The 12,911-nt window shown below is 56.8% G+C and overlaps 1 protein-coding gene across 1 annotated transcript in view; it reads left to right on the top strand.

Annotated features, from left to right (window-relative positions):
* Positions 1-12,911, top strand: part of PRDM10 (PR/SET domain 10) — an 88,717-nt gene that overhangs the window by 59,663 nt on the left and 16,143 nt on the right. Inside the window, exons 13-18 of the mRNA XM_055133288.1 lie at positions 1,915-2,070; positions 5,046-5,225; positions 5,931-6,041; positions 9,979-10,179; positions 10,669-10,812; positions 12,121-12,291. Coding sequence (XP_054989263.1) covers positions 1,915-2,070; positions 5,046-5,225; positions 5,931-6,041; positions 9,979-10,179; positions 10,669-10,812; positions 12,121-12,291 — 963 coding nt within the window. The remainder of the gene's footprint in view (positions 1-1,914; positions 2,071-5,045; positions 5,226-5,930; positions 6,042-9,978; positions 10,180-10,668; positions 10,813-12,120; positions 12,292-12,911) is intronic.

The raw sequence follows: 12,911 nt of genomic DNA on the forward strand, positions 1-12,911 counted from the left end.
TCATTCACGTATTTCTTTGTTCCTCATTTTCCCTACTCCGGGGTTTTTCTTAGACTTCCCTGAATGTGACCTCAGTCCTGTCCAAAGAATGCCTGCATCCACAGAGCTTCCTCACAACTGACCTGAATGTGATCCTTGGAACCACATATGGTCCCCCAAGTCTGCCAGGAGTAAGCCCTGAGCATTGCCAGTGTGACCCCCCCCCCCCAGACAAAAACAGAAAGAAAGAACTTGTACAGAGCCTGTGCAGGCATACTCCCATTTCCTGGCCTGAAAATTCTTTTCTCCTTGTTACTGTGGTTCCCTGCCTTGATCTGCAGATCATGTATTTTGGGAGGAAGCAGTTTGGTTTATAAAACACTCCTGCATCTAGCATGACTGCCTCTTGTCCTGTCTCCCGGAGTACAGTGGTAAGGGTGAATCGAAGACTATTCGTCACTTCAGTTGGGCTTCAGGCGATGATCCTGTTACTCTGGTGTTACTGCATGTCTGCCCTGATACGCTCTCTTTCACTCTCGGTTTCTGAAGCAGACAGACGGGAAGGGTCTAATCACAGTGCTGCTGGCGTAGGGAGCCTTGCTAACATTCTCACTGAACACAGAACAGATGCTTTAAGCTGGACTCCAGTGGCAGAAGAGTCTCCGAAAATAACACAGCAGAGTTTCTTCTGGAAGAGTGTGCTGTGACGCACTGCTCACCTCCTGTTCACAGCTCTTTCTCCTGGGTCACACCGGCAGTGCTGGGGGACGCAGGGCCACCTCAGCAGGACGTGGGTGTCACCAGGAATACGCCCAGCAGTACTAGGGGTGGGGGGGCACATAGTGTGGGGGTCCGCGTGTGGATGCACAGAGGCGAGGCCCATGCTTTACCTCACATGCCATCTCCCCAGCCCCTCTGTCGGCTAGTTTAGGCGAGGAGGCTGTGAAGTTCCTCAGAGATGGTCCTTGAGGAAACTCTCTTTAATGATGTAAAGTGCAAGGAATGAGTCCCAGCTAGGCAGAAGTTCTGCTGGCATTGCATTTCCCTCATAAGTGGGAAGTTTTATTTCTTTCTATTTCCCTATAAAAACCGATAAAAGGACCAGTTCCTAAAAAGGAGCCAACTTGTATATTTGTTAGAAGCAGAAAAATAATCGTAGAAGGGGCTGGAGAGATAGCACAGCGGGGGTAGGTGTTTGCCAGGAGTGATTTGTGAGCACTGAGCCAGGAGTAAACCCTGAGCATCACTGGGTGTAATCCAAAAACAAAAAGAAAGAAAGAAAAAAGTGAGGAAGAATTTTTAAATTTTCCCTATAGTTTTTAGTAAGATTTATTTAAATGAAGCACTGTAGCACCGTCGTCCCGTTGCTCATCGATGTGCTGCAGCGGGCACCAGTAACGTCTCCAGGGTGAGACCTGTTACTGTTTTTGGCATATCGAATACGCCAGGGGGAGCCTGCCAGGCCCGCTGTGCGGCGGGATACTCTGGTAGCTTGCCGGGCTCTCCGCGGGGGACGGAGGAGTCAAACCCGGGTCGGCCGCGTGCAAGGCAAACGCCTACCCGCTGTGCTGTCGCTCCAGTCCATTTAAATAAAAACTATTTTTATATACATCGAAAAAACACAGAAGAAAAAGAAAAATGAGCCCCTGGAGATGAGACTGAGCCCGCAGCCCCGTTCCCGCCGCCCCAGCCCCGCTTGCTGGCCCCTGGCGTCCCTCCTCGCGCTGCAGCGCTGCCGGGACCGTCTCCGCGTCTCTGGCGCCCCCTAGCGCCACGGGTACCTGCCGGGACCGTCTCCGCGTCTCTGGCGCCCCCTAGCGCCGCGGCCTGCCCGCCGGGACCGTCTCCGCGTCTCTGGCGCCCCCTAGCGGCCGGCCCGCTGCCGCGCGGGGCCTGACTCCCGCGCCCTTTGGCGTTCTGTCCCCATGCCACCAGGTGAAGAAACATGTGCGGAGCTTCCACTCGGAGAAGATCTACCAGTGTACAGAGTGCGACAAGGCCTTCTGCCGCCCCGACAAGCTGCGGCTGCACATGCTGCGGCACTCGGACCGCAAAGATTTCCTGTGCTCCACGTGCGGGAAGCAGTTCAAGGTGTGTCGCTGCCCGGGGATGGGGAGGGAGAGGGGGGTTGGAGGGGGGTGGGGGGCCGTCTGAGGGGCTGCAATTCCCGGCACCCTCCCTGCGCTCGGAGGCAGGAGTCAGACCGAGCGCCGCTGCGTGTGGCCCCAAGTCCAAAGCCACCAAGAGCAGCCGGGACGCCGCCCCTCTGGAGTTCCGGTCTAGGGACCCAGAGCCCGGCGTTCTTGGGAGCCCGGGCACCTGCGCCCGCCAGGCCTGTCCACTGCAACATGGGGTGGGCAGCAGGGAATGCCTTGGGGAGGGGAGCGGGACAGTGAGGGGCCCCACCACCTCTGCCCAGACCCACACAGTGCCCCGGCTCCCTTCCCGCCCCCGCCCGGGAGAGCCCGGCTGCAGCTTGTGCCGTCTTGGGGACGGGGAGGGGTGCCAGGGGACCGTGCCTCCGAGACAGGGGCGCCAGGTGGCCAACACACACCTTTGAGAACCAGTTCTGAGTATGGCCGTTTTCTTCTTCTTCTTCTTTTTTTTTTTTTTTGCTTTTTGGGTCACACCCAGCGATGCTCAGGGGTTACTCCTGGCTTTGCACTCAGAAATTACTCCTGGCAGTGCTTGGGGGACCATATGGGATGCCGGGGATCGAACCCGGGTCGGCCGCGTGCAAGGCAAACGCCCTACCCGCTGTGCTATCGCTCCGGCCCCCTTTTTTCTTCTTGAAAGGGGGCGTTGAGGGGCAGTTGGGCCACACCCGGTGCTACTCAGGGCTTCCTCCTGGCTTTGCATTCGGGGGTCACTCCTGGTGGGGTCAGAGGATCGTGTAAGGTGCCAGGGACCAAACCCCAGTCAGCCACGTGCAAGGCAAACGTGCTCCCCGCTGTACTGTCGCTCCAGGGACATTTTCTAAAAACGAACCTTCTGTCCCAAGTCTCTGGGAAGCCCGGGTCGGCCCACACATAGACAGGTTCCAGGTGGCATCCCTGGCCCCCCACCCCCTGCAGCAGTGAGGCTGCCCTGAGTCCTGCTGGGGCCAGCCGCAGGGCGCCGCCCTCCTCTGCTCTGGGCTGCGCTCCAGCCCTCAGCGGCCAGAAACGACCTGGCCCACGTCCAGCATCGTTCCACCTGGATGCGGTCATGTGTGTCAGGCTGTTGACTGCCCCACCCCTCACCAGATTAAGTGCTTCTCTGTGTCCCCAGAGTTGTTTTGCTCCTGCCCCCGCTACAGCCCTCCCTGTGCTCTGCTGTAAGAGTGGGTCTGACAACTCCTCGACCCCCTTTGTAGCAGCCACCTAGGACCTTCTGACTGCAGGGGGACCCAGGTCAGAGGGACATGCACCCTGAAAATGACCACTGGGCCAGAGACATGCTTGCCTTGCACATGCCTGGCTCCACGTCCATCTCCTGCACCGGATACGGTCCTTCACACCCCACCAGGAGTGACCCCTGAGCACAGCTGCTGGGGCCAGAGAGACAGGACAGGGCTGAGGGTGCAGGCCTGGCATGCAGTCGACCCTGGTTCCATCCCTGGCTCCACACGGACCCTACGCCCCCACAGTGTAGTCCTGGGGGACCCAGAGCACCCCTGCAATTTGGGGCCCTCATGTGGACCCAGCCAGCCCAGTTGACAGCAAGTTGCTGGGAGTGGCCCCAGCCCCCTTCCCTCCCCACACCCCACTAACGATTGCTCCCATTCCCCATCCTCCACCCGCCAAAAAAAATAACAAACCCAACCACTATTGTTACAATGATAGGGAAAGATCAGTTGCCATAGGAAGGGTTCAGATCTCAGAGGGCTTTGCAAATTCGGTGAGAATTCTCATCCCTGAATTTGTCTTCACGAGCAGTTTTAATTTCCTCTCTGGACTGAAGCCAGGTGGATCACTAGATCACTCCTCAGAGCAGGAGTGGGCGTGGCCCGTCCAGGTGGATAATACTGTCGCTCTCAGGAGCTCCCAGATTGGTGCTTACACTCATTTGGGATTTAGTGGGATTATCATCTTTTGTTAGTTGTGTGGGAATATCGGTGTGCACCCGGCTTTGTACATCCAGGATCCCCCATCCTCCATTATCAAGCTGTCTCCAAGTTCTTCTTCTTCTTTTTTTTTTTTTAACTTTTTTTGGGTCACACCTGGCGATGCACAGGGGTTACTCCTGGCTCTGCACTCAGGAATCACTCCTGGCAGTGCTCAGGGGACCATATGAGATGCTGGGAATCGAACCCGGGTCAGCCGTGTGCAAGGCAAACATCCTACCCGCTGTGCTATCATTCCAGCCCCTCCAAGTTCTTAATACCGAGTTTAGTCCAGGTACCCTCGATCTCCTCTCCACCAGAGCCCCGTCTGTCTTCCTGAAACCCCAAATGTAACTCGAGTGAAATGACCCTCCCAGACCAGCTCGCCGCAGTGCTCGGCGTGCCCGCTGGGTGCAGGGCAGGCCCCTCACTCTGACCATGGCTTGTACATTCCACTCTGTGGCCACCGGGATGTGTCTTGGGAGCTTGTGGTTGCCGCTAACGTGTATTGATTTTGCTTTAACCCCTTTACTTGAAAATTGTCAGTTAACTGGATGGTTTCACTCTGTGAAATCTGAGTAACTAAAACAAGCAACTACCAGAATACAGCCACGGTCACCTGGCTAATTGTTTTTTTTTTTCTTGTATTTGGGCCACACCTGGCTGTGATCAGGGCTTACTCCTGGCTCTGCACTCAGGGGCTCAAGGGACCATATGGGGTGCCGGGGATCAAACCCTGGTTGACTGTTGACTGCATGCTAGTCCCGCTGTCCTATTGCCCTGGCCCATGAATTACTCTTAGACTGCAGCAGAGGGGTCGGGGAAGAGGAGGGGATCGAGGTGGGCTGGACACAGGCTGAAGGTCGCTCACTCCCTGATGGAGGGCAGTGACACACTATGGCGAGCGTGCGACTTTATATAAAGATTCTTTTCTCTCCCCACTCCCCACCGCCCTTCCTTTTCGGAAATTCTGCCGGGATAGCGGAAGGACAAGCTGCGGGAGCACATGCAGAGGATGCACAACCCCGAGAGGGAGGCGAAGAAGGCCGACCGCATCAGCCGCTCCAAGACCTTCAAGCCGCGCATCACGTCCTCGGACTACGACAGCTTCACGTTCAAGTGCCGCCTGTGCATGATGGGCTTCCGGCGCCGAGGCATGCTGGTCAGTGCTGCCCCTCAGGCTGCTGCAGCCCTGCCCCCTGCCCCCTGCCCTCTGCCTCTGCCCCTTGACCTCTGCCCTCTGCCCTGCTTCAATGCCAGGGGACAGCTCTGGTAAGCAGGCTCAGGATGGGGACACCTCAGCTTTCCCCTCGGTTTGATCCCATTCTCCCTGGTCTTCTCCAGCCTGGGGTGGGGCGGGGGTCTTGCTTGCACCCCATCCGCTCCCCACGCTGCCTCTTATTTCTGGTTATAAAACCGCCATCAGGGGCAACAGGTTATGGGAACCCAGGTTGGCTGCGGGCTCAGGGTGGTCAGTCCACGTGGCATATTAGACCTCGAACGGCTTTTGCAGAATGCATTTGTGTCAGGAGTGAAAGCCCTAGAGCATCATTCCAAACGCAGAGCCAGAGTTTGCATCTCTTTTGGTGCGGGCGGTAAGGCCGGGGCATGAGGGACGGAGGCGGGTCTGTACAGGGATGCTCCTATCTCTGACGCCTTCCTCGGAGTCGAAATCGGGGTCACCTGTCCCCCATCCCCCCACTCACTTGCCACTTTGTCGTCAACTCCTGGGAAGGCTGCCTGCGGGTGCCTGGGCGGGGCCTGGCATGCTGGTCCTGGCCACTCACTGCAGGGGGCCTTGCTCCGAGACCGCCAGCTCCGAGCCTTTCATCCCGGGGTGCTCACTCCGCTCCTGTTCACTCTGCAGGTGAATCACTTGTCCAAGAGGCACCCGGACATGAAGATTGAGGAGGTGCCCGAGTTGACGCTGCCCATCATCAAGCCTAACCGAGACTACTTCTGTCAGTACTGTGATAAGGTAGGGACCCACCCGCCTGTCTCAGCGGGAACCTTAGCGCCCCGCGGCCTGGGCGCGTCACTGCGGGCAGGGGGTCTCTGCCGTCACCCAGAGCCTGTGTCCCTGGCTTTCCCGGGATTTCCTCCTAGACAGGAGAGGGCTAAAGGTGCAGTCTCGTTGGAAGCCAGCTGCCTTTTGTCTGGCTCTGTGGGGTCAAAGCTCCCAGTCTGTGAGGCACAATCACCGTCATGGAGACACCTGTCCCAAGCCAGACCAGTTCCCTTCTGCCTGAGAGGCTTCAGGATTGAGACTTGCCTGGCATGCAGCTGATGTGGTTCGATCCCCAGCATCACATGGTCCCCCGAACCCTGCTGGGGGTGGGGGGGACCCTGCAGAGCTGGGAGTGGTCACCAGGCACCACCAGGCCTGACCTAGACTCCATCACCCCACTCAGCATTTCCCTTTCTTTTGGTTGGGGGCTGGAACATACCTGGCAGTGCTCAGAGGTCACTCCTGGTGGTGCTCGGGGGGCCGTGTGGTGCCTGGGATTGAACTGGGGTCTCCCGTGTGCAAAGTGCTCCCGGGCCCTCGGGGCAATTGCCCTGACCCTCCAGTTCTTCAGAGTTAGTAGACCAGGGTGCTTGCTTGCTCAGGGCTGGAGCACATGTCCCCTTGCTCAGGGCCCCGAGTTTGATCCCTGGTGTCACATGTCTTCCCCTCCCTCTGAGCACTGCTGGCTCCAGCCTTAGTGCCCTCAAATGGACTGGACCTGAGCAGCACCACGTCGCCGGGCACAGCCGAGTAGTAGTGATCCCAGGGCCTGAGCCCTGCTCTGGAGGCCCCTACCCCATGCCCCAATAGAGGAACTAGTTCACTTTGTTCTTGCTGTTTCTAGTCTCTCTGGTTTTGTTGCAAAATAATTAGCTTACTATGGGGGCTGGAGCAATAGTTCAGCGGGTAGGGCGTTTGCCTTGCACACGGCTGACCCGGGTTTGATTCCCAGCATCCCATATGGTCCCCTGAGCACTGCCAGGAGTAATTCCTAAGTGAATGAACCAGAAGTTACCCCTGTGCATCGCTGGGTGTGACCCAAAAAGAAAAAAAAAAGAATTAGCTTACTGGGGCCAGAGCGATAGTACAGCAGGCAGCATGTTGGTCTTGCACGTGACCAACTGGGGTTTGGTCCCCAGCATGCCATATGGTTCCCCGGCCCCTTCAGGAGTGATCCCTGAGCACAGAGCCAGGAGTAACTTCTGAGGATCTCTGGGTATGGCCCCCAAGCAAACAAAAAGCCCCTAAAATAAAAGAACCCATGCTGGGGGTGGAGCCATAGCACAGTGGCTGGCACCTGCCTTCACATGACCGACCAGGGGTGATCCCTGAGTGCAGAGCCGGAGTAAGCCCAGGGCACCTCTGGGTATGGCTCAAATGGGGAAAAAAAAAAAAATCAAAATTTGAGTTATATTTGTGGTTTCACTATGATCTTGCTTCTTTTATTTTTTTTTAATTTAAATTTTTATTGAATCACCATGTGGAAAGTTACAAAGTTCTCAGGCTTATGTCTCAGTTATACATTATTCAAACACCCATCCCTTCACCAATGCCCATATTCCACCACCAAAAACCCCAGTATACCCCCGCCCCACCCCCTCACCCCCAACTGCATAACTGATTAATTTCACTTCATTTTCTCTTTACCTTGATTACGTTCTATATTTCAACACAAAACTCACTATTGTTGTTGGAGTTTCCCCCCAAGAAAGAGAGCCCTACTACCAAGGAAGCATTTGAGAATTAGTTTTCCATTGCTGAGAATGAAGAGATATGTAGCCCCACTGCTCCAAGTACATAACTTTTTTTTCCCCCCTTTTTCCTTTTCCTTTTTTTTTTCCCCCCATCATCCCCCTTCCCACGCCTCATAGTATGGTGGACGCCACGCCACGTTTCTCTCCCTGAAAATGGGAAACAACCGGGAAAGAGGGATATTTCCTCTTCTCGGCTGGCGTGGGACTGTTGCTTAGTTCACAGTCCAGAGAAATGTCTGCTACTTTAATAACCTTCAATATTTCAACAAAAACTCACTGTTATTATTTGGAGTTTCCCCCCAAGTCAGACTTGTTAAAAAGGAACCGTTTCACATTGCTGACAGTTAAGAGATGTTAAGTCACGCGGACGTGGAGCATCTGCGTGGTTTTGGATTTCTCTATAAAGTCCAGGGAAAATTCTGCCAGAAATTGCATAGCCCAGCTCACAGTCCCAGTGCATTGCTGTAAGAAGCTGTGCTGGGGATGCCCAAATGTGTTAGGTCTCTGGAATCCAAGTCTTTAGGCACAGAGGGTCCGTTTCACTCTCAGCAGCTCCGAATTTATCTGGGCCGAGGGCGTGCTAGTTATACCCACTTCCCATGATTCCCTAGGAGCCCCAAGTGTACAAACCATATACCTCTGGGTTCGGAGTCTTAGAAGATGGCTCCTCCCATGTGGATGTTGCTGCCGCCGCCATTTTCCGTGCAGGAAGACAGGGTGGGGAGGAAAGATCCATCCCCGGGCAGCACGGAGTTGTGGCCCAGCTCACAGTCCCAGTGCATTGCTGTAAGAAGCTGCACTGGATGCCCAAATGTGTTAGGTCTCTGGAATCAAAGTCTTTAGGCGCAGAGGGTCTGATCTTGCTTCTTTAAACAGTGTAGCTGTGATTAAAAATGTCAAGGTCGGAGGGAGAGCAAAGCGGGAAGGGCACTTGCTTTGCACGTGGTGGACCCAGGTTCAATTCCCGGCAGCCCATAGGGTCCCCCAGCCCACTGGGAGTGCTGAGTGCAGAGCCGGGAGTAATCCCTGAGCACTGTGGCATGATGCCACGCTCCACTCCCCCTCTCCCCCACCAACATGAAAGTCTTTCTTTTTTCTCTCTGGGCCTCGTAAGTTTGCCAGGAGCCTGAGGGACCACCCTGCGCCAAACTTTGACAGCCACACAAGGATATGGAGGCTGTTAGGGCCCTGTGCTGAGGAAAATGTATTTTACTTTATTTTTCTAGTATCTCAAGTCACTGTGAATTACATTATGAAGCTATTCACAGTTGAGTTTTAGGTGTGCGGTCTTCTGCCACTGATTCTTCGCCGGTGTCCACCTGCTGCCACCCGTGTTCCCCTCCTGGCCCCTAGCCTGCCTCTGTGGCAGCACCCTCCCCCCTCACCCTCATCCTTGTGCTCCTCCGCCGCCGCCTCCTCCTCCTGTCTGTGGTCTATATACTGTTACTGAGAGGGAGTCATGCACAGCCCTTCACCTCCTTTCAGACGAAGAACGTTTTTCAATCATAGCTGACATTCTGGAAGACTCTTTTGGCTTAAGTAGTTAACCACACACAGACAGACACACACACACACACACATGGACTCTCACAGAAAGATAGAAGAATGAACTGGCCTCTGAAACGATTCTCGGTCCCAGTCTGTCCGCTTTTCACCTTTCACTCTCGGGGTGCTGGGGCAGACCCAGGGTCTCACAGGCGCTGGTTCTCAGCTGCTGAGCTGCATCCTGCGCACCCTCCTCCCGACCCCCAGGGTAAAGGTGATTTCCACTGGGTCAGGGAGGTGGCTCAGAGCTGGACACAGGCTCAGCACGAGTCCCTGGCTCTGCCCCCCACACTGCAGGGCCCCTGCACTGCAGGAGGTGGTGACCCTTGAGCAGTAAGGGGGAAGTAGCCCCTAGACACTGCTAGCTGTTATCCGAAAAACAGCAACAAAAAGAGAGAAAACCCAGAGATGATTTTTGTCGGATGTGCGCACTCCAGCAGCGCCACGGCCCCTCTGATCTGTCTCTCGCACTGTCTGTCCATCACTCTGAGGGACGCTTGTCTGGGTCACGTGTGTCTCCCCCGTCTTGTGTCCCGGCATGGAGAGGGCCGCTATAAGCAGGGGAGCGGGACCATCCGGCTGTCACAGCAAAGTGTCTGAACTTGCAGGTGTATAAAAGTGCTAGCAAGCGGAAAGCACATATCCTGAAGAACCACCCGGGGGCCGAGCTCCCACCCAGCATCCGGAAGCTGCGTCCTGCTGGCCCTGGAGAGCCGGACCCCATGCTGAGCACCCACACCCAGCTCACAGGCACCATCGCCACCCCTCCCGTCTGCTGCCCGCACTGCTCCAAACAGTACAGCAGCAAGGTAGGCTGGCGCCGCGTGCATGGCGGGGAGCTGGCGCCTCGAACAGCGCAGGCAGCAGGGGGACGCTCACCCGACTCAAGCATCAGCCCAGCTCGGACTCCCTGGGGAACCGCACCCACCCAGTGCCGGCTGGGCACCCGCTTCTTCCTCTTAGCCTCCGAGGCTTCCCGGTGGGAGTTTTCTCTTTTCTCTGGGAGCACAGCCCCCCAGGAGCTGGCTGTGGGGGAGTTGCTGGTGCTGCTGCTGGCCAAGGCCCCGGGTCACCGTGGGCTTGGCGCTGCCGGGAAGTTCTGTCACCGTGCCTGATGGTGTGGGCCCACCCCAGTCTCTTATTTCTCTGCAGTTTCTTTTTGTTTTCTGGCAGAAGCTTGGCGCAGGGAGGTGTGGAGAAGGGGGTGCGGCCCACGGCACTCTCGTGGCTGCCCGGTGGAAGGAGGGGGCGTTCTGTGCCCCTCAGAATCACTCTTTGTGTTCCCTGCCCTGTTCCAGACCAAGATGGTGCAGCACATCCGCAAGAAGCACCCCGAGTACGCCCAGCTCCCCAACACCTTCCACACCCCTCTGGCCCCCGCCGTCATCAGCACGGCCCCTGCTGTCCTGACAACCGACAGTGCCACTGGCGAGACGGTGGTGGTAAGTGGGTGGATGCGTCTGGGGACAGCAGCCCGCAGTGCTGCTTGTGTGTCGAGGTGTGCGTGCGTGCGTGCGTGCGTGTGCGTGCGTGCGTGCGTGCGTGTGTGTGCGTATGTGCGTGCGTGTGCGTGTGTGAGTGTGCGTGTGTGAGAGTGCATGCATGCGTGTGCGTGCGTGTGTGTGCGTATGTGCGTGCGTGTGCGTGTGTGAGTGTGCGTGTGTGTGTGCGTGTGTGAGAGTGCGTGCATGCGTGTGCGTGTGTGCGCGCGTGTGCGTGTGTGTGTGCGCGTGTGTGTGTGTGTGTGTGTGTGTGTGTGTGTGTGTGTGTGTGTGGTGCTGGGGGTGGAAGCTGCGCCTCAGCCGTGCTAGCCTGGGCTCTGCCACTGTGCCGAAGCCGGGCTCGGAGCTGCATACTTGGCTCCCTGCACAGGTGGCCCCAGTCACTCGGCATCCTCCACCTGGGTTCCCAGCCACTGCCTTTCAGCTCTCTGAAAGGACATGGAGAAATATTAGGGCTGCTTGTTTGCTGCAAGTGTGTTCAGGGCTCTGGGGGAGTTTCACTGGCAAAATGAAGACCGATCAATCCCGGGCCAGAGCGATAGTACAGCGGGTCAGCTGCTCGCCTTGCATGTGGCTGGCTGAGGTTAGAGTCCACAGCACCGCACAGTACTGCCAGGAGCACTACTGAGCAGAGCCAGGGATAGCTTCTGAGCGTGCAGGGCATTGCCCCCACTACTCCCCAATTAAATGAAAACTCTATCTTAATATATGTATATAATTATACACATATATAATTATATATATATGTATAGTTTTTCAGCATTTTGTCAACTTCTTCTGTTTTTTTTTCTTTTGGCTTTTTGGGTCATGCCCGGCGAGGCACAGGGGTTACTCCTGACTCTGCACTCAGGAATTACCCCTGGCAGTTTTCAGGGGACCATATGGGATGCTGGGAATGGAACCCAGGTCGGCCGCATGCAAGGCAAACGCCCTACCCACTGTGCTATCGCTCCAGCCCAACTTCACATTTTTTATATTTAAGCTTGAGGCTAATTGGGGGTTCCATGACCCACCACGAAGGGAGCTCAGTTTCCCAAGTGTGATTTGGGGTTCCATGACCCCCAGGGAGGGGGCTCAGTTTCCTTGGGGTCATTGGGGGTTCCATGACCCCCCACGGAGGGGGCTCAGTTTCCTTGGGGTCATTGGGGGTTCCGTGACCCCCAGGGAGGGGGCTGCTTCCTGAGGAGTCACAGGTTTGGAGCAGCTACACCCACTGGCCTGCACTAACGGCCCCCTGTGGACTTCCAGACGACCGACCTGCTCACCCAGGCCATGACGGAGCTGTCCCAGACCCTGACCACCGATTACCGGACACCGCAGGGTGACTACCAGAGGATCCAGTACATCCCCGTGTCGCAGTCCACGCCCGGCCTGCAGCCGCCTCAGCACATCCAGCTGCAGGTGGTGCAGGTAGCCCCGGTGAGTACCCACGGCCTGGCCTCTGTGTGCCAGTCAGTGCCTGTGGCCTGTGTATGCCCCGAGTGCCCAGGACCTGTGTGCCCCCTGAGTGCCCACTTCCTGTGTGTGCCCTCTGAGTGCCCACTTCCTGTGTGTGCTCCCCCTGAGTGCCCGTAGCCTGTGTGTGCCCCCTGAGTGCCCGTGGCCTGTGTTCCCCGCAAGTGCCCGTGGCCTGTGTGCCCACCCTCCCGAGTGCTCTCGGCCTTTGTGTGCCCCCTGAGTTCCCGTGGCCTGTGCATATCCCGTCCCCCTCCCCCACGGGAATGCCGCTGCCCTTGTGAGCGTGACAGCCGAGGGCAGAAGCACCTGGTTCACAGCTGGACCCTCTGCCATGTTCTGCGCGTATCTTCTGGCTCGGAGGAATCGTGCTCTTCCCCTCAGCAGCCCCGGCACCCGGGTGAGGTCCTGTGCCCCTCAGTATCCCGATCTCTGTCCTCTCTGCCTTCACAGGCAGCGGCATGTGACTTCTTTCTGGGCCTCCTTCCATTTCCTCCCCGGCACCCAGGCTGAGCATGTGCCGAGGAGCCAGTCCCGACCTGGCCTCAAACAGCAGGGGTGATTCTGACTCAGTCTGTAGGGGT

The sequence above is a fragment of the Sorex araneus genome, chromosome 3 (assembly GCF_027595985.1).
Source record: "Sorex araneus isolate mSorAra2 chromosome 3, mSorAra2.pri, whole genome shotgun sequence".
NCBI lineage: Eukaryota > Metazoa > Chordata > Mammalia > Eulipotyphla > Soricidae > Sorex > Sorex araneus.